Source organism: Mirounga angustirostris, unplaced genomic scaffold, assembly GCF_029215605.1.
Source record: "Mirounga angustirostris isolate CCGP_5_RB_7025 unplaced genomic scaffold, mMirAng1.0.hap1 SCAF_6, whole genome shotgun sequence".
NCBI classification, from domain to species: domain Eukaryota; kingdom Metazoa; phylum Chordata; class Mammalia; order Carnivora; family Phocidae; genus Mirounga; species Mirounga angustirostris.
The window spans coordinates 112,725,028-112,748,544 of record NW_026991714.1 but is presented as its reverse complement, the minus strand read 5'-3'; the positions used below and the strand labels follow the sequence as shown (position 1 = coordinate 112,748,544).

Sequence of the window (23,517 nt, the reverse complement as noted above, 5' to 3'; positions counted from 1 at the left end):
TTTTAAAACTCTGAGTTGGCTTGAGGGGAGGTGTGACTTCAGCTGGGTCTTGATGTGCAGGGGTGGGGCTGCGCAAATTTCAAATTGGGAGCAGCCAGGCAGAGGGTATGCACTCATGGGTATGCGTGTGGGGTACGAGTGTGTGTGCGTGTGTATGTGGGATGTCCAGGGAAGGTCAAAGAGCTGCTTCTCCTTCTGGAGTTTAGGTACATGGTTTCTGGTGGTGGTGATGGTGGGAGTAGGTATTGGCGATACAAAAGCAAAATAGACAAAGCCGTTAGGGCCAGACAGTCCCTTATGCACAGGCTAAGATGTATGGAGTTTATTTACATACGATAATAAAGTCTCTAGAAGGTATTTGGTTTGTTTGTGATTGATTGATGCTTTTGAGGATGTTCATGTCTTGGCAACTTTAAAATGAACTTGTGTTATTTATGGAAAGTTTTCGAGGAGGGCTCTGTTGTGAACAGATATGAACTTGGAAGCCATCCTGGCAGAAGGCATTGGTCCTCCCTATTCCTGGTCCTCATCAGGGGGGATGAGCAAGGCCTTCTTCCTTTGCCTCATTCTGGAACTTTCCATGTGCCATTTCTTCTGTCTGTAGTGTTAGTCTCTGAGAGATTTCCAGAGCTGGGTCCTTCTCATGGACGCTCCTCACAGAGGCTTTCCCCACTCCCACCTCCTGCAGGTTCCTCCAGCCCAACATCTATTTTCTTTTTTTTTTTTATAAAGATTTTTATTTATTTATTCATGAGAGGCAGAGGGAGAAGCAGGCTCCCAAGGAGCAGAGAGCCCGATGCGGGACTCGATCCCAGGACCCTGGGATCATGACCTGAGCCGAAGGCAGACGCTTAACCATCTGAGCCACCCAGGCGCCCCCCAACATCTATTTTCTTCAGAGCTCTTACCACTGTTGGAAATTATCTATTTAGCAGTGTTTATTTGTTCTGGTCTGTCCTCCAACCCCTGAAATGGAAGTTCTGTGATAGCAGGAACACCGTGGGCTGATTCATTCTTGGTTCCCAGCAGCTAGGAGAGGGACCAACACAGAGAAAGCTCCCAGTGAATATAGGAGAGAAGAAGGGAGGAATAAGTGTCCACTGGATGGCTTGGTCAGGTTTGGGTGTTAGAGAGACTTCTGGAAACCAGAAGGGTGGGCCAAGGAAGCTGAGGTGTTAGAGAGACTTCTGGTAACCAGAGTGTGGGCCAAGGAAGCTGAGGCCTGTGTTGGGCACCATCCTATCAAATTCCTCATAGGAATGCACTTCCTTCTTTTCTCTGGGGAGCAGGATGCCTCTCCTGGGAGCTTCTCCCTGTCCCCATGTGTGACTGATGCCCCTGTCTGTGGTTCATGCCTCCCCTTACAGCCTTGGAGAGCTGTGGGCCATTTGCCTCATCCTGCCCTTTCTGGGATGGGGCTGGGGATGTAATCCCATCAGCTCCTTCCCCAGTGGGGATGGGTCTGGTTGGGAGAGCTGCACCAGCAATGGTGCCTGGGCTGGCCAGTATGCACAGGATGCTTGCAGGGGAGGGCTTGGGCCAAGGCCCAGAACTCCATGGGGGCCAAGGGGTTCCTGGGGTGCCCACTCTGCTGCCCAGGGGAGTGGCCTCAGCTCTGTCCCTAGTCCACCTTCTAGGAGAAATCTCCCTTTCTGGGGAGCGGCAGTGGACAGCTGGATTTCTTGGGGGACATGAGGGTAGACGGCATTGCAAACCCAGTCTCTTACAGGGAGAAAAGGACTTTGTTGGAGAAGTGGGCTTCCTTGGCCCCATTCCTAGGGAATGCCAGGAGGGCTGCAAAGTTAGCTTGAGCTCCCAACTGTTACTCTGCCCCCAGCCCTCCCCGCGTGCTGCTGAATAAAAGCTTCGGAGGCTGAGAGCTGACCTTTTCAGCCCAGTGGGAGCTGGTGATTGTAGCCAGGAGCTGTGGTCACTTGGGAGCGCTGCCTTCAGCCCGCATAGCTCGCTCCAGGGGTGGGGAGCCAGCTGCTGACAGGGAGCTTAAACTCTCTCTGATGGCTCAGTCCCCTCAGGAGCTTCCCAGAACAGAAGGCAGAAACAGAGCAGCTAAAGGTGTGCGGGGAGCTCTGAGGGCTTGTGTTCTCCGTGTGTGCCTGTCGTACTTGTGGGTCCCGAGGCGGTGGCCTGCACACAATGGCGCCTCCTCATCCTAAGAAAGTGAAACCATCCTACAGGTTGAGATGGTTGTTAGGCAGGGGGACCTCAGGGGACTTCTCCCCTTTTGGGAGGACCGGCCATGTTGGCATGATATGTGAGGTCCCTAGAGCCCTCATGGAGCCAAGGGCATGCACAGAGCCACGCTGGAGTCCTCCATGTGCACGTGCTCCTGAGAGGGCACAGCAAGCATGCCTCTGCAGACATGGCTCGTCTCAGCCACTTTGAAGACTCATGATGGCCTTGCGAGGTGCCCCAAGAGGAGTGGGAGCTAGTGGATGTGGGTCTCAGGGTGCCCGCTTCATGCCTGTCCCAGTCAGCTCTCACTGTCCTGTTAACTGTGCTCAGATCTGGGTCAGATCAAGGCCATGGGGCAGTGAGGACTGTTGGTGTCCAGGTGAAGCCCCACGGGGGCAGTGCCACGGAGAAACTGTGTATAGGGCTACTTGTGTGGGAGGCACAGAGAGCCAACCTCCTAGTGGTTTGTGGGGAGGGCACAGCAGGGCCCTAGTGAGAGCCGTGGGCGCCTTTCTAGGGGTGGCAAATGCATGACTAAGAGTCAATCCTGTGGCACCTGTATTCAAGTCCAGCCGTGACCTTGGCCAGCTTCGCCCATTGGCGGCCTGGAGCACAGACATTTACCTAGAGCTGCTTGCCTGGCAACGCACAGGGGTCTCTGTTGCTCTGCCCACTGAGTCCAACAGGAAAAAGGTACCAGGTACAGAAGAGCAGGACGGGCTTTCTTCACCAAGACCCCAGCCCCCCTGCCCCGAAGCTGCAAAGTAGGTCCTGCCAAAGCACCAGGGGCTCCCGACACATAGGCCCTTAGTTGTCAACACTCCTCGGATTCCCAGGGAGGCTATGCAGTCCCCACAGCCTGCTCGGGCCCCTAGACACCTGTTACCCCAAAGCCTTGAAAGGTTGAAGAGGTTCTTCAGAGCTTTCTAGCCAAACAGAGGGGATGGCAGGGCAGAGGTGCACAGATGGCTCGGGGGACAGAAGTGCAACAGGGGGAGGGGACCCCCAACTAAAACAACTCAGAGCTGGTGTCAACCCCAGCCGCTCCCTGTCCTGAGCACAGCACAACTCACGCCTGCCCATAGACGCTTGAACATCTCAGGACCAAGCAGACACCCGTGCCCAGCAGCTGCTTCTCTCCTGGGCACGCAACAGCCTTCCATCCGTGCCCAGGATGGCCTCGCCCTCGGTCTGGGCTGTCCCGTACAGCGGCCACTAGCCACGTGCGGCTACTGACATTTAAACTTAAATTCATTCAGATTAAATAAAAGCACACCTCCGTTCCTCAGTCACGCTAGCCACATTTTAGGCTAGTGGCTACCATACTGGACAAATGTACATCATATATGACGGATCATTGCGGAAAGTTCGATTGCACGATGCTGCCTGAGAAACTGTCTGTTAACCAGCATGCTGTAAATGATGTTCCCAAATATGGGAGATTAGCTGCATTCAGGTCCCTGGTAATAGCCTCCCTACTCCCCACGCCTCTTGCCCTGTCACTTTAAAGACCCTTCGAGCTCCTACTCCGGGACACGTGGCCTCCTTTGACCTACCAGGCAGTTGTGACTTGGTGTAAGCAGAGGTCTGAATAGGTGTTTGTGCATTCTGCCACCACCATGTGAACATTCCTGGGCTGGCCTGCTGAAGGGCCGTGGACACACCTGGAGAATCATGCTGGCCCCCGGCCATATGTCAGCCAATCCAGTGGCACGAGCGAGCCTAGAACAGAACTGCCCAGTTGGTCCACAGACTCCCAACAAATAATAAATGATGTTCTAGGTAATTAAATTTGGGGTTGATTTGTTTCTCAGCAATAACTGACTGAGTGAGCTTATCAGACACCTCTATCTCATATACTGTATGACAATTTCAGTGAAAGAACAGGGCTTTTGTCTTAAAAGTAGCCCCATGGGGGGGCGCCTGGGTGGCTCGCTGGTGTTGAGCATCTGACTCTTTTTTTAAATTAATTTTATTTTATTATGTTATGTTAATCACCATACATTACATCATTAGTTTTAGATGTAGTGTTCCATGATTCATTGTTTGTGCATAACACCCAGTGCTCCATGCAGAACGTGCCCTCTTTAATACCCATCACCAGGCTAACCCATCCTCCCACCCCCCTCCCCTCTAGAACCCTCAGTTTGTTTCTCAGAGTCCATAGTCTCTCATGGTTTGTCTCCCCCTCCGATTCCCCCCCTTCATTTTTCCCTTCCTACTTTTTTTTTTTTAACATATAATATATTATTTGTTTCAGAGGTACATGTCTGTGATTCATCAGTCTTACACAATTCACAGTGCTCACCATAGCACATACCCTCCCCAGTGTCCATCATCCAGCTACCCCATCCCTCCCACCCCCCTCCACTCCAGCAAACCTCAGTTTGTTTCCAGAGTTTAAGAGTCTCTTATGCTTTGTTTCCCTCTCTGGTTTCATCTTCTTTCTGGTTTCATCTTGTTTCATTTTTCCTCCCTTCCCCTATGATCCTCTGTCTTGTTTCTCAAATTCCTCATATCAGTGAGATCATATGATACTTGTCTTTCTCTGATTGACTTATTTCGCTTAGCATAATACCTTCTAGTTCCATCCATGTCATTGCAAATGGCAAGATTTCGTTTTTTTGATGGCTACATAATATTCCATTGTGTATATATATACCACATCTTCTTTATCCATTCATCTGTTGATGGACATCTTGGCTCTTTCCATAGTTTGGCTATTGTGGGCATTGCTGCTATAAATATTGGGGTTCACATACCTCTTTGGATCACTACATTTGTATCTTTGGGGTAAATACCCAGTAGTGCAATTGCTGGGTTGTAGGGTATCTCTATTTTCAACTTTTTGAGGAACCTCCATACTGTTTTCCAGAGTGGCTGCCACCAGCTTGCGTTCCCACCAACAGTGTAGGAGGGTTCCCCTTTCTCCGCATCCTTGCCAACGTCTGTCATTTCCTGACTTGTTAATTTTAGCCATTCTGAGTGGTGTGAGGTGGTATCTCATTGTGGTTTTGATTTGTATTTCCCTGAGAGCATCTGACTCTTGATTTCAGCTCACATCGTGACCTTAGGGTTATTAGATCAATCCCTGCATCAGGCTCCATGCTGGGCATAGAAAGTTTTATCCCATTAACAGATAGGCAAACTGAGGCACAAATTGGTTGGAAGATTTGCCCAAGTATTTAAGGAACCATCCCAAATTCTAAGTGTCGGGGTCCACAGCTAGTGCTCAGAGCCTCTTCCCCGACTTCCCCCATGGTGGGAAATAGGGCCCCCCTGCACATTTTCCCCCAGCACCTCAGTGCTGCCATGCACTCTAGTCTCCTCCCTGGCACTGTGGTTTTCCATGACTACTCTTGTTGTGTCCAGCTGGGACTAGCCTTACTGGTGAGCCTGTCATCCTGATGAGACGGACAGCCGAGGGTCCACTGTAGCAGCTTGCATGGTGCCTGGCACACTCAGGAAGTTTGTGGAATGGGCATGAAGTGAAAGTCTGGGACAGGAATGGGTTGGGAAAAGCACTCTGGTTGAATTAACACCGTTTACGTAAGTAAATTTGATTTTGGGGGACTGGGTGGGCCAGGGCATGCCTGTGGGGACCCATGGGCATCCCAGGCTCTGGGAGAGAGCAGCTTGTGTGACATGGGCAGGCCCAGAGTGTCCTTGAGAGGGGGCTGCTTGGGTGTGGGCTTCCCTTTGGGAGCTGGCATACACGTATGGGCCAGATGAAGGAAACATCCCAGACTTTGAAAATGTGCCCTCTGGGTTGAGACTTTGGGCTGCAAGTGACAGAAATCCAGCTCAGGTTGGCTCAGGCAGGAAAGGGTATTCTTTGGCTCATAGAAAAATCCAGGAGAAGCCAGATTCACAGATGCACAGAGGCTTCATTGACGTCATTGGGACCAGGTGTCACTTTCATACCTGCTTGCCTCTGAGTTGGCTCCAGTCTTGGGGAGTTCTCCCTTTGGAGGAGACAGATGGCTCACGCAGGGCTGAGAGAAGATTTGGGCCCTAGTTAAAAAAAATCAGCACCCTGGCGCTCATGAGAGTGGGCTTGCATTAATATGTGGTAGAGCTGGGCCCCAAGCTCCTTCTGAATGCTCATTCCCTAGTACTTTATTCTAGCTTCCCCTGTTCCCTTCTTGCCCTGGCCTTGTATCCTGACCTCTTAGTAACCACAGAGGAAAGAGCAGGGCTGTCTCCCCGGTGCTCCTCCAGAGTCCAAGGATGGTGCTCAGTGGACCATCTTGGACCATCTGCTCACCGCTGAACCAGTCAGGATGTGAAGTTCAGGTTGGATTTGGGCAGTCACCCCAGTTGGAAAGAGAGTAGAAGAGGAGTTCCATCTGGGGAAATAAGGCCCCTGGAACAGGACAGGGTCCCAAGCCTCAGGGTTGGGGTGTGAGGGCGGGATCTTCAGTCACAGGATTGGAGCTGGGCCAAGGTTGGGCCTGCTTCAGTCAGGGAAGGCAGTAGCCTTAGCTCACCTGCCCTGGGTCAAGGAGTCTGAGCCGTGAGCACAGAGAGAGATGCAGGCAACTGGGGACCAGGGCCAGGGACCACCACCACACATAGCCTCGAGGACAGAATTGCCAGAAGTTTCATTCCCCTTGGGTGGAAGCAATGGGAGAGAAAAGGAGGTTATCACAAAGGACTTTCCGGCCACAGGACCTGTTGGATGGCAGGGCATGCTCCTCGTGGTAGGAGACACCCTGGGGCTGGACGCTGGGACCAAATAGATGTGTCGATGTTTTCTAACCTCTGTTCAGTGGTCACTGAGGCAGACGTGAGCCCTGGCTTATGGCAGCAGCCTGTATCTAGTGGGGAGCATTGGGGTAGATCCTTCATGCTTAAAGATCCTTCTTTCCTCCCCCTTCTCCGCTGCTCAGATATCCGTGGGCTCCAAAGCTTTCTGGATCAGGCCTCGAGGCTGGGCCTTGACGTCTCTTTACAAAAGGTGGACAAGAACATTAGCCACGTGTTCACCAGCCTCTTCACCACCATGAAGACGGAGGAGCTGAACCGCTACCGAGACACGCTACGCCGCGCCATCCTTCTGCTCAGCCCGCAGGGGGCCCACTCCTTCATCAACGAGGTAGGTGGTGGGGCCTGGGGCCACAGGAGCCTCTGCCCAGGGTGCCACGGTGGACCACAGGTGCAGTCCACTCGTGCATAGCCAAAATGGATGTGGGGACTCCTAGGTGTTGGGTCTACGACACAAGCCAGAAAGAGTTCGATCCCGAGCACAACTTGGCTCCTGACTGGTCCCTAACAGGTAACCCAAGGCCTACTTAGACAGTGAGGGGCTGGGGGCAGCTAGCAGGAAGCCTATTTACAAGTGACTGCCGGAGATTTTGGAGGCAAAACTCAGGCTGTTGTTGGTTTGTATCTTTGCTGTTTTAATTTTCCCCTCTTTGTTGGCAGGTGTAAGCCTTTAGGGATAAAATAAATTTCCAGGTTTCTGCAGAGGTGGGCAGCTCTGCCTTTGGTATTTGCTAGCACCTGGAGGAGGTGTCGGTTGCATATTACCAAATGATACTTGGTGCACGGGCTGATATTTTTGGTACCTGAGCTAACCAGTGATTTTTTTTCTTTAATGGCTTTATTAGGGGTTAGGGCCTTCCAAGGAAGACAGGGCCCACCAGTTTAACAAAGAATTTAGTAACTTGAGAATAGACAACTAGAAATACGCTCTGAGCTGGCTGATGGTGCCAGCCCTGGTGGCCTGATGGCAGAAAGGTGACCAGCTGGAGTTGGCAGGTCCCTGTCTGGCCTGGGTTGGTTTTTGTGGGGGAGGGGGGCATGGGGGCGGGGGTGGGGGAGGGGAATGTGCTGGGGGCGTGGTGTGCCTGGGAACAGGGGTGGCCCAAGGGGTCACAGGGTGGCCAAATGCTGTCTGCGATTTCCTCTCCAACCCCATTCACCTACTTGGCTCTCTCTGATTGAAAGGAAAGTGAAGAGAAAGGCAGAATTATACTAATTCCATTTGAAGTACTTTGGTTTGCTTATTCCGCTTTCCCCTCTAATTAATTATTACTCAAAATGCTACCTTATGCATCAGGAACCAGCACGAAGCCCACTGCTGGAGAACGTAAAATTCGGAATGCTTAATTTGGTGCAATTGGCTGGTAGCCCTGCCGCCCTTGGCTAATCAGGCCCCGGATCACGCTGGTGGTCAGCCAGGCTGTGATGTCCTGTCGGCACTCGGCATTTTCTCTGGAACACGATTCCCTGTAGGAAGTGATTCAGGCCAGTAATGGGCAGCCTAGGATTAGCAGCACTAATGTGTCCAGGCTTTCTCAGAATGTTCCCAGCAGCGTGTGTGCCAGCGTCTGCTCACAGGAGGGCTCTTCTCCTTGCTAAATTCCCCTGGCCGGAGCCGGCTCCCGGGATGGTATCCGTTAATCCGGTTGCCCGCCTTCTCCATCTCTCTTCTCGCCAATCCCTCACCTCCTGTCCTTGCTTCCTTTCTGCCTTGCCACTGCCCTGCCGTGAAGCTTGGGAGTGGGAAGGATATTGGCTTTGAAGTTCAACAGATTTGGGGTCAAGTGCCGGCTTCTCCACTTACTGTTGCTGTGCCCTTGGCTGTTTTGCCTCACTTTGGTGACCTCAGCTTCTTCCTCTGTAAAGTAGGGATGAAGGAGACAAGAGCCATGGTAAAGCATGTGGTACCTAGCTTCTCAGAAAAACATCTGTTCTCTTTCATTTCCATATTCATTGTTTCCCTTCTAGATGAATTCAGCCCTTGCTCTGTTTCTAGGCCCTGCAAGTATTTAACATGTAAACAAGACTGGCCTAAAGATACTATTTCCAAGTGGTTAATTATGCAAACTCCTGCAGTGTTGGAAATACTTGGCTTGGCTTTGGCCTGGTGCCTTCTTGATCCCCCCGCCTGCATTTGCAAAACCTTGGCTTTGCTGGGGGCTGCTGAGCTGGAGATGCCCCAGGAGTGGCTACTCTTAGTGTTGGGCAAGAGTGACAAGCCCCTGGGAGGGGTGGCCAGAGACTGCGGGGGAGGACGGCACTTGGGGTTTGTTGCCTTCAGCTCCAGCTGGTCAGAGTCTTGGTTTTTGATTTCATGTTGGGGGTGGGGGCTGGGGCTGGGGGTGGTCCTGGCCTTTTGTGTGCTTTCTCTAATGCTCACACTTTGCATATGAGGCAACTGAAGTCCAGGAAGTTCACTGTTGCTTCAGGTCCCGTGAGTGGCCACTAGGGGGATTGGGCGGAGTCAAGTCCAGCTGTGACTGCCTCCAGAGCCCTGGCTGCCATATTGTTGTGATGATGGTGGTGGGTAAATATGGTGTGCCACGGTCTGGCAGAGGTTTTCAGGGTGCTTATGCTCAAAGAATTTTGAGGGAGGGAGGGACTTCCGGACTCTGGCGGGGAGCGTGACCTGGACGGCTGGCTAGCCCAGGAGGTCCCCTGGGAGAGACCTGGGCACGCCATCCCAGCACAAAAACTTCATTCACTGCCTGGAGGCACAGCTCGGGCTTTTCCAGCAGACTGACCCAGCCTCTCCTTTGTTGTGACAAGGACAGAAGGTGTTCATAACGCTGATCCACTGCCAGGACATGTCCTGAATTTTATGAAACTCAAAACACTGCTATGGGCCAGTAAATGGCCTCAGAGCCACAGTGCTACTGACGACAGGTGGCTTGTGTACCCAATCAGGACTAGCGTATATGAGCTGCAGTGGGGGTGGGGTACGCTGCTCTGTGGACTGTAACTTCTCCCTTGCCCACTCAGAAAGCCTGGCTGACGGGAGGAGGGAGGAAGACAGTGCTGCTCGAATCTTCTCCATGTTGCCACATGTGAATCTGTTGGGAAGGCTGGCACTTTCACTATCGTTAGTGACAAATTCTGGAGGACACAGACTTGGCTGCCTGGGGAGCGCCAGGCTGTCCACGTGCTCTGCTGGGAGCTGCTTCTCTGCCCAGTGTCCAGGATGCATGCATCCACTGCGGGGGCTCAGCCTGGGGGCCTGTGTACCACCAGCCTCTCTGGGATCCCTCTTGATGAGGGGCCATCCTGGCTGGGGGCTGGGGGCTTGGGGAGTCTGGCCTTGGTAGTGGGTGAGTGGCAGGGGTGCAAGCAGGCTGAGGCACTGGGTGGGAATGGGGGCATGGGCTCAGGTAATAGGTCCCATCTCAAGATCCCCTCACCTTCCGTTGCTCAGTCTCGAATCCACATTCCTTGCTCTGAAATCTTTTCATCATAGTCTAAACAACCACCACATCAGTGTATTGCCTTTAAAAGACTCCCCTTGGGGAGACTGGGCTCGGGGGGGGGACAGCACTCTGGTCCTGGACCTGGAGCCCACTGTGGGGTGGCCTTGGGTCCTGCTGAGGGCACAGGCCATAGAGAACCCTTCTTCCAGCAGGGCCTGTTCTGCTCTGGGTTTGGCAGTGGAGCTCCCAGTAAGGGTAGATGGCACTTTTTAATCACCCCAACTGGGAAGTGAGTTGAACACATTCTATCCTCAGCTGGGCTTTTGTTTGTCTCTAGACCATTGACCGCTAAGTGGGGCTTCAGCAGGCAGCGATACCCACTAGGATGCTCTCCTCATATAGCCTGTTGGCCTGAATCACCAGGCAGGGTAGGTGGGGATGGGGGTGTGCTCTCCTCACTCCAGGGCCGTGGGGGTCCTGAGAGGGGCCGAGGGCAGAGGCTTTGCCTGGGAATCCTGTCTGTGGCTGTTGGAGCCTTCTCCCTTCTGCTCCTAGGTTCCTTCTTTCATTTCTCTAGTATTTAATGAGCCCGAGTGCTGTGCCAAGTTCTGTGCTGGGCCCTGAGGCTATTGTCCCTGCTCAACTGCGGCTCCCAGCTTGATAGGGAGGATGGAGGTATAAACAGACCCCTTTGCCTGTCAGCACAGAGTTGTGGACCAGGTTCTGTGAGAACGCCAAGGATGGAGCAGTTCCCTCTGGCCGGGGAGACGTGGGGGGTGGCCAGAGAGTCAGGGATGCTTCCTGGAGTGGGTGACACCGGGGCTGGGTCTGCAGGAATGGCCCCATGGCCAAGGTGGGGGCTGGGGGACAGGGGTCTGGAGAGCCCTAGTATATTGGTGTACTGGGTGGGGAGTGGCTGGGGCTGAGGCTGGGGTATCAGCAGGAAGGGGTCCTAATCCAGGGTAGAGAGTCTGAACTTTAGGACCAGTTTGTTCTTGGGGCCCCTTTTGGGGTCTTTGAAGCTAAGAGCTTACAGTGCACTCCATAACCATGGCTCCAGTGCTGAGAGGGTTATGTATGTCTTACTCTTCTTTCTTCTTCAGGCTGGATTTGATGGCGAGACCTCCAGTGCACACTCAGTTTTGGCCCTGGGCTTCATCTCATCTTCCTGGAGGAGGTTCCATCCATCTGTCCATTATCTGTCCCTGTGTCTTTCTGTTCATCCATGCATCCATCTATCGATCTGTCCTTCCATCCTTCCATCCATCCGCCCACCTAAACACCCATTCATTTAGTACAGATTGGGTGCCTACTACAGACCAGGAACCATATAAAGTACTGGTGGGGGACACAGAGGTGGTGTCTCCTCCTGGAGACCTGACATGACGTAGACTATTGTGGTTACATACCATGACCACAGTCCTGCTGGGCATTCCCAGTGGTTGGCTGAGTGTTCATGCCCCGGGTCTCTCATCCACTGAGGCCTCCTCTGGGCATGGGGTGGGAGGCACCCTAGGACTCTCACTTGTCATTTCTGTGCCCCTGTCTCTAGTTGTATCTAGGCTTCCCTCTTTCCTTTTTGTATCCTCTTTGTTTCCTCCTCTCCTTTCCCTCTCTGCCTCTTCTGTTTTGCTGGAAAGAGTAGAAAACTTGAACTATTTGGAACATTTATGTGCTTTATGGAGAAGAGTTGCCACTCCTTGCTCATGGTTCATGAGGCAGACAGAGCAGCCTGCCAGGCCCTGCAGCCTGAGCACTGTCCAGCTCTGTGCGGCCTGTAGATATTGGGCATCCCACAAGAAAGTGTGCCCCTCATGGACAGGGACAGGGTGGCGCCCACCTTTGTATCTTCCAAGAGCAGCACGAGGCTGGCCCACAGTGGCTGCTGAGGGAATAAATGCATGGAGATTTTATATTTCTCCCTTCCAATAGAAAGAGCTCGAAGCTAGGTTTTCTTGTGTGTGCCTTGATTGCCTTTCAGCTTGTCTTCAAGCCCCTGGCTAGCCTGTCAGCAAAGGCTTTGGTGGGGGACATTGATGGAAAACAGTTAAGGTGGAAATCCATCATGATCTAAAGGCTTTGGTCTTTTTTTTTTTTTTTTAAGATTTTATTTATTTATTTGAAAGAGAGAAAGAGAGAGAGAGAGCACAAGAGGGGGGAGGGTAAGAGGGAGAAGCAGACTCCCCGCTAAGCAGGGAGCCCGCCGTGGGACTCGATCCCGGGACTCCAGGATCATGACCCGAGCCGAAGGCAGTCGCCCAACCAACTGAGCCACCCAGGTGCCCCAAGGCTTTGGTCTTAAAACTGCTTTTGGGAAGGCTTAAGTTTGCTTAAGAACCCTGCCTTTGGCCTGGGTGGGTCAGCAAACAGGAGTGGCTGCTCCTGTAGGTGGGACATTCCCAGGCCCAGCTTTGGCACAGAGTAGGGGAGAGCAGTATGTAGAGAGGACTGACCATAAGCAGCAGGGCATGTTGGTATGGGAGACTGGACATGTGTGCACATATGTGCACACACATACACACAGACACACATACACACATACACAGGCTGATACAGTGGTACTGCTAACCAGCCAAATAGCTGGTACAAGCAGACCCTCAGATGAACACAGTCTAACAGGGACCCGCCCCCCCCCCCCCCGCCAACCTATGCAGACCTACACTAGATATGCATGTGTGCGCATACACACGCACACACGCACACACACACACACACCAGGATAAAGGCATTGCTGGTGTCAGAGCAGTCTGGGGAAGGCATTGCATTGTTGGGAAAGACATGGCAGTTACCTTTGCAGTTAGACAGATATCAGTGATCTCTTATTGCGGCAAGAAGGGTGGGAGAAAAAACAGTGAGGGAACAGCCTATGGGTAGGACAGCTCCCCATTGCTCTGGGAGTGGGGGTCACCTTTCACCCAGATTGCCAGGAACAGGTGAATAGAAAGGACAGAGGTGGAAAGGGCCACTCCCAATATCCCTCCTCACCCCTGCCCAGACTGGCTTCCCAGGCAGGGAGTGTGGCTGGAGGCCAGTTTAATCTTTACTAGAAGCACAACCTGGGTTAGCTCCTGGCTTTGAATCAATTGCTTCTCAGAGTTTGCTGCAGTGAGTGAGTTTGCTCCCACAATTTAAATATAAAGACTGTGCTTTTTACTACATTTACAGCAAAGGAAAATTAAGTAATCTCAGTGTTCTGTTGTCCCACATGATATATGCAAATATTTCTTACTCCAACATGGTAAATCTTCAGCAGGTGACTTTATCACTCAGAGCTAGGATAATTCTGTGCCATTTAAGTATCATTTACCAGAATATTTTAAATTACTAATTAATTATAGAAGATTAATTTTTAAATGTGGCCCTGCATTTACATTTAATTATATCCTACTGTTTACGGACTTTAAAGCCTTAGTACTTCAGCAAAAGTGCTATGAGTCTGAGAAATTCATTTTTTCCCCTTAGAAATTCTTAGACATGAGCTCATGAGGAAAAGATACTGTGTTGAGTTTGTTCTGGTAGGTTTGTTGCTCAGGGATGCTCAAGGCAACTGAGACTTGGGGCCTGACTGAGAATAGAGACTCTACATGGCCACTGTCCCCTTCCTTCTCTGTCCCTCAATCCTTGCAAATCCCCGTGCGTGCTGGGGAGGCCTTCGTGGGTTCCCTCCCTGTGGGACCTGCCACATTCTGAGCACGCCTCTATCGCCCCCATCATCCCAGGGCCCGCACGGTACCCACCACTTGTGTGGTGACTCTTTGTACTCCCCTCCCCATGGGACCTAGGAACATGTGAGGGCAGGTGCTGGGACATGTTCATCTTTCTGAATCACCTTTTCAGAGCCTGTGGATGATGGTTGACACACGAGTGGGTGAAGGGTGGAATCCCAGGAGCTTTGACCTTTGCCTCGCACGTGCGCAAACATTTTGTAGAAGGGCTGACCAAACGCATTCTTGATGCTCTGGCCTAGCAGGGGAACCTGAGTAAACCGGTGTTTTGAAAGAATTTAATGTTTGATTTTTAATATTTCAAAGGAGCATCCAAGCCCTCATCAAGGGAAAATGCTTGAAAGTTGCTGGGTCTTCTGGTTATTTTTGGTTGAATGCTGTTTCTATTTTGAGTTGCATCTTGAATCACGCCACTCCATTCCTGGGGCTCAGGAAGGTCTTCCGTGGCTACCTAGGATGACTGTCTGCTCCTTCCTGGGGTCAAAGAGTGAGATCGTGAACCTGAAGCATGGGCCTGGAGATACCTGGTGTTCTGCCCTTCCTTCGTGGGCCATTAAATAGCTAGCAAAGTGTCGCTTCCTCCCTGTGGGCATCTCTGCGGCTTATTAGCAGTAGCCCCTTTGGCTGGGGAGCCAGCAGGCCTGAGAAATAGGCATTGACAAAGGGAAACAGCCTGCAGCAGCGGAATGACTCAGTTACCCTTTCTGCTCCTGGATCCCCGAGGGTGTTCAGCTTGGGGGGCCTCCCCTGAGGTGGTGAGTCAGCTCATTTGTTGACTGAAGGGCTGAGGAGGGGAGCCCAGTGGGGAAGCAGCAGCAGAATCAACCCAGCGCCGCAGGAAGCCGGAGAAAGGCTGAGCCGCATCAAGAGAGGCAGAGGTGAGGCGAGGTTATCCCAGTTGCCTGGATTCATCTCAGAGAAGCTCTCGGTGCTGTGCAGCCCACATCTGTTGCCATCCCCTGCACGCTCCCACATGGAGCCTTCGCTTGGTGCCATCAAGAACTTGGCCTCGGTCCCCTGCCACCTGTGCCCAAGCTGCCCGTCAGCTTGGAGGCGAGAAGGCCTCTGCATCAGTTAGCTGATGCGGCGTAACAATCCCCCCCGAACTCGGTGTCGTGAAACAATGAGCCTTTGTTGTTACTCATTAGTCTCACAGCCAGCAGACCTGGGTCATACACAGCTGATCCTGTCTGCGCTTGTGGATGCCTCTTTGGTCAGCTGGCCATTTAGCTGCAGCTGGCTGGTTAGGAGAGCAGTTGGCTGGCTGTGTGTTAGGGTGATGGGGTGACCAGGCTGCGGGCCTCTCATCATCACACACGCTAGCCCACACTTATTCATATGACAGCAGCAGAGTTCCAAGGGGCAAATGCAAGTGCTCGGGGCCACTTGAGGCCTGGGCTCAGACCTGGTGTCTTGTTGCTTCTGTATATCTCTTGGCCAAAGCAAGCCAAGAGGTCAGCCCAGATTTAAGGGGCAGGGGAGGGAGCCTCCTGGGAAACTCCTCGTGGGGGAAGTGCAAAGGCACATTGTAAAGGGGGTAGGTACACCACTGGGGGGTGAGTTGGGGCCATTTTTAATCTGTCTGCTCTGCCCCAGTGGGCAGATGAGCTTCCCAGGAGCAAGCAGGTGTCCTGCAGCTCTGTGGGTGATGGGGACCACGTACCTCCTTTCTCCTACTTTGTTTCAAGCTGCCTCAACTTTGGGGTGAATGTGGTGAGGAGAGGGTTGTGGACCAGAGGGAGAGATGGAACAGACCTTTAGTTACCAAGTGTGCTTATGCAGACTCCCTGACTCACCTCATCTCCACAATGCTAGGAAGGAAGGGCTGTTACAGAGCATTGGAAACTGGGGGTTTAGGGACCTGCTCATGCTCCCAGGTCTAGTGGCACAGCTGGGATGTGAGTTCAGAACTCCTCGACTCACAGCCCGGCTCTGTCCACTACATGCCATTGGGAACTTGTTGTCCTTGACAGATCAAGGGAAGCCCATTTTCCTCCCAGAACATGGCAAAGGGTGGGACTTGATGAACATTGCCATTGAGGAGCATGTGGGATGGAGGAAGGTGGACTGGGCACCTTTGAGAGAGCATGTGGGGAACGCAGTCCACCCCCCCGGACCCCACGGTCCTGTCTCTGCCAACACACCTGCAGAGGGTATGAGGGGATGCACAGGCTGCCTGTACCTCCCTCCTTGGTAACCAGAAGAGCAGCTTCCATGAGACTCCAAGGTCACCAGAGAGTCTGAGGGCATTTACTTAACCCTTCTGCAGTGTGGTCAATGGGGCCGAGTTCCAGACAGACCTGGTTCAGGTCCCATGTCCTCACCCTGCAGCTTTCTGAGCTTTGCTTCCCCATCTGTACAGTGGATTTAAAATGATGCTTGACCCACAAGGTTCCTCTAAGAATTAAGCATGGGGAATTTTCTTGAGTATAGGTCTCCTCTTTTCTCTCTTTCATAGGCCTGGCCACCCGAGGGTTCCCAGTAACTGTTGTATAGACAGGGAGACAGATAAGTCTTAGAAAATTTAAGGATATGGAGCACTTAGAGCATCGAGAAAAATGAAAAATCTTATTGACTCCAGGCTAGGTCAACGTTCCCAGTTTTGAAATGCACTAGTGGTTGACATTGGGGATTCTTATTGTGACCTGCTGCTGGGTTGATTGACCAAAGGAGAGAAGTGGGCATGGTTGATGGACTATTAACAGGCGTGTCTGATGCTCATTTCTCAGCTGTTTGCTGTGGCATCTCCCTCCCCACAGTGTGTTACTTGCATGTCTTCGGTATCTGCGTCCATGAGCGATGTCAGGGAGAAAGCCAGGGACAAGGGCACGATTGGAGCCATGGAGATTGGGGAGAAAGAAGTTGCTGTGACAGAGCTGTGTGAAGGTATGGGAGGAAAGAACCAGATGGAAGTGGGATGTTGAGGAAAACGGGTAGCAGGAGAAACATGCATGTATCCCACCCCACTCCATCCACAAAGCCCTGGTACCCTGGCAGGTGCTGAGTGCAGAGGTTGGGCTCCTACCATATGGCGGGAAATGAACTACTTTAATTTCGGCCACAAGGGATGGGGCAGAAGACCTGAGTGTGTCCCCTTTTTCTCCCTTCTCCTTCCCACACCCCACTGATCCCTTTCCTTGCGGAGGAAATCTGAGAACTTTAGCTGCTTAGGCGGGGGCACAGGGGTGCTTCCTCAGGGGTGAGGGCTGCTGGTAACATGGAGGAGGGGTACTGCCTCTGGAGACACACAGGCCCCAGCTCCCTGCTGGCACCATCTTTTTGAGCCTGTTTACTGGTCTGTAGCCTGGGATAATACTACTTTCCCTGAGGGTTGCTGTGGGATTTAAATGAGATAAAGTCCCAAGAAGGCCCAGTGCAGGGCTGTAGTCTGTGAATGGTGGTTTTGGACTGCGTCTGTGCAGAGCGTCTGGCTGAGACTGTAGAACCAGCCTGTGCCGCTGAGGTCGAGGGCGGATGTGTTAATGGCTCGAGGAGCCGTGCTATGGCCAGCCTGGCGGGACGGGGCCTCACGGATTCTCTGTGGGAAAGCATAGCTTCCAGAGCCAGGTGAGGAAAACCGGATGCAGGGTGCACCCCGGGTGGTAGGGGATGGTGCTAGCAAAATGTGACAAGATGCTCACAGCCCTTAGCCAGGGTAGCTGGGATTGAGCTGGAGAGATGTCAGAATACATGGCGGGGGCGGGGGCTGGGGATGCAGGGGGCCTCTCAGTGCACCCCCCCTCCCCACACCCGAGGCTCCCTGTGCTGGCTGGGCACGTGCAGGTCCTGCCCAGGAGCAGGCGGGAGCGCCCAGGGCACCTCTCATCTGGGCTCTCGCTCGCCTGTCCAAGCAGGCACAGCGGCTGGTGGCTTCTCAGGGCTGCTGGTGGCGGGGCTGACAGAAGGAGGAAGAGCTGCTGGTGCTTTCCCCCTGCAGAGTTACTTTTGAGCTGAGGAACCCTCCTTTCTCAGCCATCACCAAGACACAGTGAATGGGCCCCTTTCCCTGGACCCCTTGCAGCGAGTTCGTTGGGGGAGAAAGACACGGGCCCTGCTCCTAAAGAGCTAGCAAGCTTAACTGGGGGGAACTCTCACCCTCGGGAAGAACCACGAGCCAGAGAACCGGTGCCCAGCCGTGAGCACCCAGTTGGAGACAACTCCATGGCTAGCAGGGCCCACGGGGTGGGCAAGGGAGCTGTGTGTCTGTTGTTCTCTTGCTGCTCTACAGTGGCCCCATGGGTCCATCCAGTCCACGTAACCACGTGAACCACTCTTGGGTACTGGGTAACTTGGGGCTTTTGAAGACAACTGGAGGATCAGATAAGAATGGCTAAAGCTGGGGTGCCTGGGTGGCTCAGTCGTTAAGTGTCTGCCTTCGGCTCAGGTCATGATCCCAGGGTCCTGGGATTGAGTCCCACATTGGGCTCCCTGCTCAGTGGAGCCTGCTTCTCCCTCTCCCTCTGTGCTTTCTCTCCCTCTCTTGCTCTCTTTCAAATATATAAATAAATAAAAATCTTAAAAAAAAAAAGAATGGCCAAAGCCTCCCTTTGGAATGCCAGCCAGGTACAGCCAAGTCACAGATCTGAAGGCCCACGACAACCACGCAGGAATATTACAGTGTAGAGCACGTTGGCTGTAAGAAGGGCCAGCAGTATAGCAACTGTGGGTGCTTGGGGGAGCCCATCCTTCCCTGAAGGGGATAGTCAGGCAGGCTCCACTGAGGTTCCCAAGTGAAGGCCTGGTATGGCCAGTGCTTTCTGTGTCTCAAAAGGAGCCAGAAATCTGGACTTTCCTGCGAAATCTCTTAATTTTTAAATGTTGGCAACTAATGACAAAAATTCTAAGCTCTCTCTTGGCCAGCTCTGCCTGTGTCAGGGCTGATAAGGCTTGCAGATTATTGAGTGACAACATCTGATTTATGGCTTAATACACCATCAACTTAAGCATATTAAATACGGGAATGGCATGGAGGGAGCCCCATTCTCTTTTTCCAGGGCTTTCTCACTAGGCACTGGCAATCATCCTTAGTGCAGTGTTCCCCGAGAGTTCCTGTTTCTCTCCTGGATCCTCCAGGCACCCCCCTCGTTTTCTGTGCAGCTAGTACTCTTGTCCTTGCTGGTTGGTACCAGGGTGTTGCTGACCTGCCTTAGGACCCTTCTTTATATTTACGGGAAGATCTTGGTTTTTAAGCATGTGGAGGTCAACTCTTTAGACAGAGGGTCATCGTTGGGTTTTGATCTCTGCCCCTCACAGTGCTCCACAGTGCTGTTGCTGGTTCCTTGTCCCGGGGAGGGTAGCTTTCTGTTTAGGGGTGTTCTAGCTTTCCAGGGCTGTGGAGAGCTACTGAGTCTGATAAGGGGAATTGGGCAATTTCTTAAAGGCCTGGCTGATGAACTTGGTGATTCACTGAGCACCTACTCTGCCGGGCCCTTTCTGAGCACTGGGGAAGCACCTGAGAGGTGAGGTTGGTCCCTTCTTGTGAGTGAGATATGGTTTAGAAGAACAGGAAGGGGGCCTACAGCCCAAGGCAGTAAATATCCGAGCCCGGCCCAGCCCATGCTTGCCTGGGAGGCTGCACCCTACAGACTAATGCCTGTCCAGGTCTCAGTTTGTTTGTCTTCAAATGGATCAAATATTCATTGAGGAGCTAATGTGAATCAGGCCCTACTGTAGGTACTGGGGATACTGAGTGTCTGAGACAGACAAGGGCCCTGACTTCAAGGAGTTGACTTTCTGGTGGAGGCAGGGGGTGGTCACTAAATAAAGAAATGGATAAAGTCAAAGTAATTGAGGTAGTGATAACCTCCATGAAGAAAGACAAAGCAAGGTAAGAAGAGAGTGGTTTGGTGGGGATGCCATTTTAGATGTGGTGGTCAGGGATGGTGCAACCAGGTGTTAGTGGAGAGACCAGGAGGTATTTGTGAGGAGACCAGAAGGGTCTGTCAAGCAAGATCTGGCTACAGAGCGATTTCAGCAGATGGAGTAGCATGTGCAAGGGTCTTGAGGGTGGAATGAACTTGGCATGCCAGAGGATCCATGAGGAGGAGGATGTACCTGGTGCAGGGTGAGCCAGGGGGAGAGCGGTGGGAAGGGAACACGGGAAGGGGCCTGAGGTCAGAGCCCAGAAGGCCTCATAGGCCATTGTAGGACTTTGGACTTGGTTTCACTCTAATGGGAAGGTTTGTGAGCAGGTCAGCAGCAAGATCTGGAAAAGGACCAGGGTAAAGGTGTCCTCTCTGCCGTTCTTTGGCTCTACAGGAAGTAGCTCAGGGACATGTAAAGTCTAAGGAAATGGTAGATCATAGTTGTCAGGCCACAGGGAGCTGATGTATGTGGAGCTGAGCAGGGCTACTTGGTGGGGAGGTGCTCCCTCTGCCCCCTCATCTTGCTGGGGCCACAGGGAGGGCACAGGGCCCCTGGTGGGTGGCCTCATTCGGGGCTCCCTGCATGGGCCCTTGCTGTGGGAAATCAGGCGGGCCCCTGCTTCATGTCTCACTCAGCAAGTACTCAGGGGTGAGCACAGCCTCCTGGCAGCCGCCCACGGCGGCTTCCTGCGAGCAGCAAGCAATCAGCCTAAAGAGCTTTGCATGTTATTAATGTATGTGACAATGGGACGGACTGCCTTGCTGCTCCCAGGACTCTCCTTCTGGAAGGGCTGAGAGCACATGCCCTTTGCAGAACCATCTTTCCTCTATCCTTCACCAGGGGATTCAGGCAAGCAGCAACAAAAACTAACCCAACCACAGCTAAGTTTCCTCAGCTCCCTAATGGGCGTCGGGGAGGACAGCTGCAGAGCCCAGTGCAGGCCTTGCCACCTGTGGGCTTCTATTCGTTTGCACTTGTGCCAATAGGTAAACGCATTTGGACTGCCGTGTGTTTGTGTGCGTGTGTGCGTATGACGGGGGACAGTGTGCGCATGTGTCCCATCCTTTGCTGCTCCCAGCTGTGGCTCCCCCCCCCCCTCCAGGCCTCAGCATTACCTGTAAGTTCTAGGCCATGGCTGTGTGGCCACAGCTGTGACCTCCGCTCTCTGGGTTTGGGATGGTGATGCTGCTGATGGTGGTGGCGATGATGATGATGGGGGGTGATGATGACAGTGATGATGCTGATGATGCTGATGATGCTGATGATGGTGCTAGTTATGGTGATGATGATGATGATGGGGGTAGTGGTGGTGATGATGGAGATGATGATGATAATGACAGTGATGACGGCGAGGATGATAATGGGGATGATGATGATGATGATGATGATGCAGCTTGTGCTTCTCTTTAGAATCACTGCCTTTGGCATCATCTTTGTCTTACTCAGAGACATGAGTAACCCAGAGGTCTTACCCCATCATAGAGTGTTCAAAGGCAGTTTTTATTTTGTTTCTGGTTTGAAGGCTGAAAGTGAGGTTAGGGACAGGAGTCACTGCTGTGTGGGGTTAAATGGGCCCAGGGATCCCTGTGGTTGTGGGGCTGTGGTTGTGGGGTGTGAATGACTGTTCCAGGGGGGTGTTTGCACCAGGAGCATCAGCACATTGGGGAAGGGACAGACCATCCTTCTGTCCCACGGCAGGACCAGGGCTGTGTAGGAAGCTGAAGTCAAGTTGGCTCCTGGAAGAAGGATCTCAGAGCTGGTTGTTCACTACCGCGGCTCTGAGGTTGGACCTTTGCTCTGGTTATCCACTGCTCTGTGACATAAAACAAAAATCATTTTTATTATCTCTCATGTTTTCTGTGAATCAAAATTTTGGTAAGGGCTCAGCTTGTTGGTTTTGGCTCAGAGTCCGTCATGCAGTTGCAGTCAGTCATATGGTGGCTGGATCTGGAAGAGCGAGGGGCCAGAGAAGCTGGACACTGGCTGGGCATCTCTCTCTCTTCATGTGGTTTGTCTGGATATGCTAGTTTGAGCTTCCTCACAGCAGGGTGGCCTTAGGGTGGCCCAGGGCTCTGATATAAGTGCTCCAGAGAGCTAGAGGAGGCTTAGACTTATCTGTTCCAGAGTCCTGGCTGGATCCAGGGTGAGAGAGGGGCTAGGGTGGGGTACAGAATCCTCTGTTTGGCTTTTGTGGACATTCATGGCCCTACCATTTGAGAGTGGCCTAAAGGTGACTGACAGGAGGCGGTGTTTTTATCAAGGCACAGAATGAAATCCCAGTCACTGTAAGGCAGGAACCCCAGGCAGGTTTGTGAGGTGGCTGGAGGAGAGGGCATGCTAGAAGGATGGAGTCCCAAGGTGGGGCCTTCCTGTTCCACAGCAAGCATAGCACCACCCTGACTTGAGCTGTGCTGTCTCTGCCTTGTCATCGCCTCTGAGAGTCCCTTACTACTCGTGGTTGCTCTTCCTCCTTGTTTTGGAGGGAAAATGAGGTCATGAAGGGATATGTGACTCAGGGACCTCCCAATAGGCCTGGACAGATCCCTTGAGGAATTCCTCTGCCTAAGTACCTCGGCTCAGCCAGACCAAGGCAAGATATGGTGGTCTGCACGGGGGTGTGTGAGAGATGGAGCGCATCTCAGGGTCAGGGATGCTGGGAGCCCAACCTCAAGCCGGGAAGGAGGCGTGCCGCCTTGAGGACCGTGGCAGCCTGCAAACCAGGTGTTCTCCTTGGTGTCACTTCCCTCATGACAAAGGCACTTCTCATCAAAAACTGGTGTTTCTAAGCCCGGTAAGCACACAGTTAGAGAATAGTTACACTGAAGGTAATATTTAATATTTATGTCCAAACAGGCAATACCTTGACATTAATTATCCTGTTATTATTAAATCTAGTAATCTGTTACATTGCCATATAATGGAATGTGGTTATATGGGACTCTAGTGAGAATAATGGAGTTATGAAGAGTAGAATTTGTAATTTAATACCTAAGAACAAAAGGTTTGGGTGGCTGCTTATGATTTTTCACCGCATCTTTTTCCTCTAGAGACTTACTCATCCTTAAATAAGCATTTGGTAGAGATTGCATGAGAGATACACAGTGAGAGCATTGTGCCTGTCCTCATGGCAAGTAGGCAAGCATCGACAGTGGGGGCTAGATGTAATGTAGGGATGATTGGGGTGCCCACCAAAGCCAACACATCCATCCTGGGGTGAAGGAAGGCTTTCTGTAGGAAGCCATGTCTGAGCTAAGTCTTAAAGGACAGGCACAAGTCAGCCAGGGAAAACAGTGAGGGGAGGCCATCCCAGGGGAGGGACCAGCAAATGCAGGAACATGGAAGGGACGCACAGGACAGCGGGAGGATAAGGTTTTTTTTTGGAAAAAGCCATTGATGTTTTGCTATGGCATCATCCAGAGAGAGGCATGTAAAAGTATTGCAAAGGAGACCATCAACAAAACAAAAAAGTAAATTACTGAACAAGAGAAGTTATTTGCAAATGGTATATCTCCTAGGGGGTTTATGTCCAAAACAAATAAAGAACTTATACAACTCAATACCAA

The 23,517-nt window shown here is 52.2% G+C and overlaps 1 protein-coding gene across 1 annotated transcript in view; it reads left to right on the top strand.

Annotated features, from left to right (window-relative positions):
- GRID1 (glutamate ionotropic receptor delta type subunit 1) overlaps positions 1-23,517 on the top strand; it is a 701,878-nt gene that overhangs the window by 217,082 nt on the left and 461,279 nt on the right. The window contains exon 4 of the mRNA XM_045878237.3: positions 7,086-7,291. Coding sequence (XP_045734193.1) covers positions 7,086-7,291 — 206 coding nt within the window. The remainder of the gene's footprint in view (positions 1-7,085; positions 7,292-23,517) is intronic.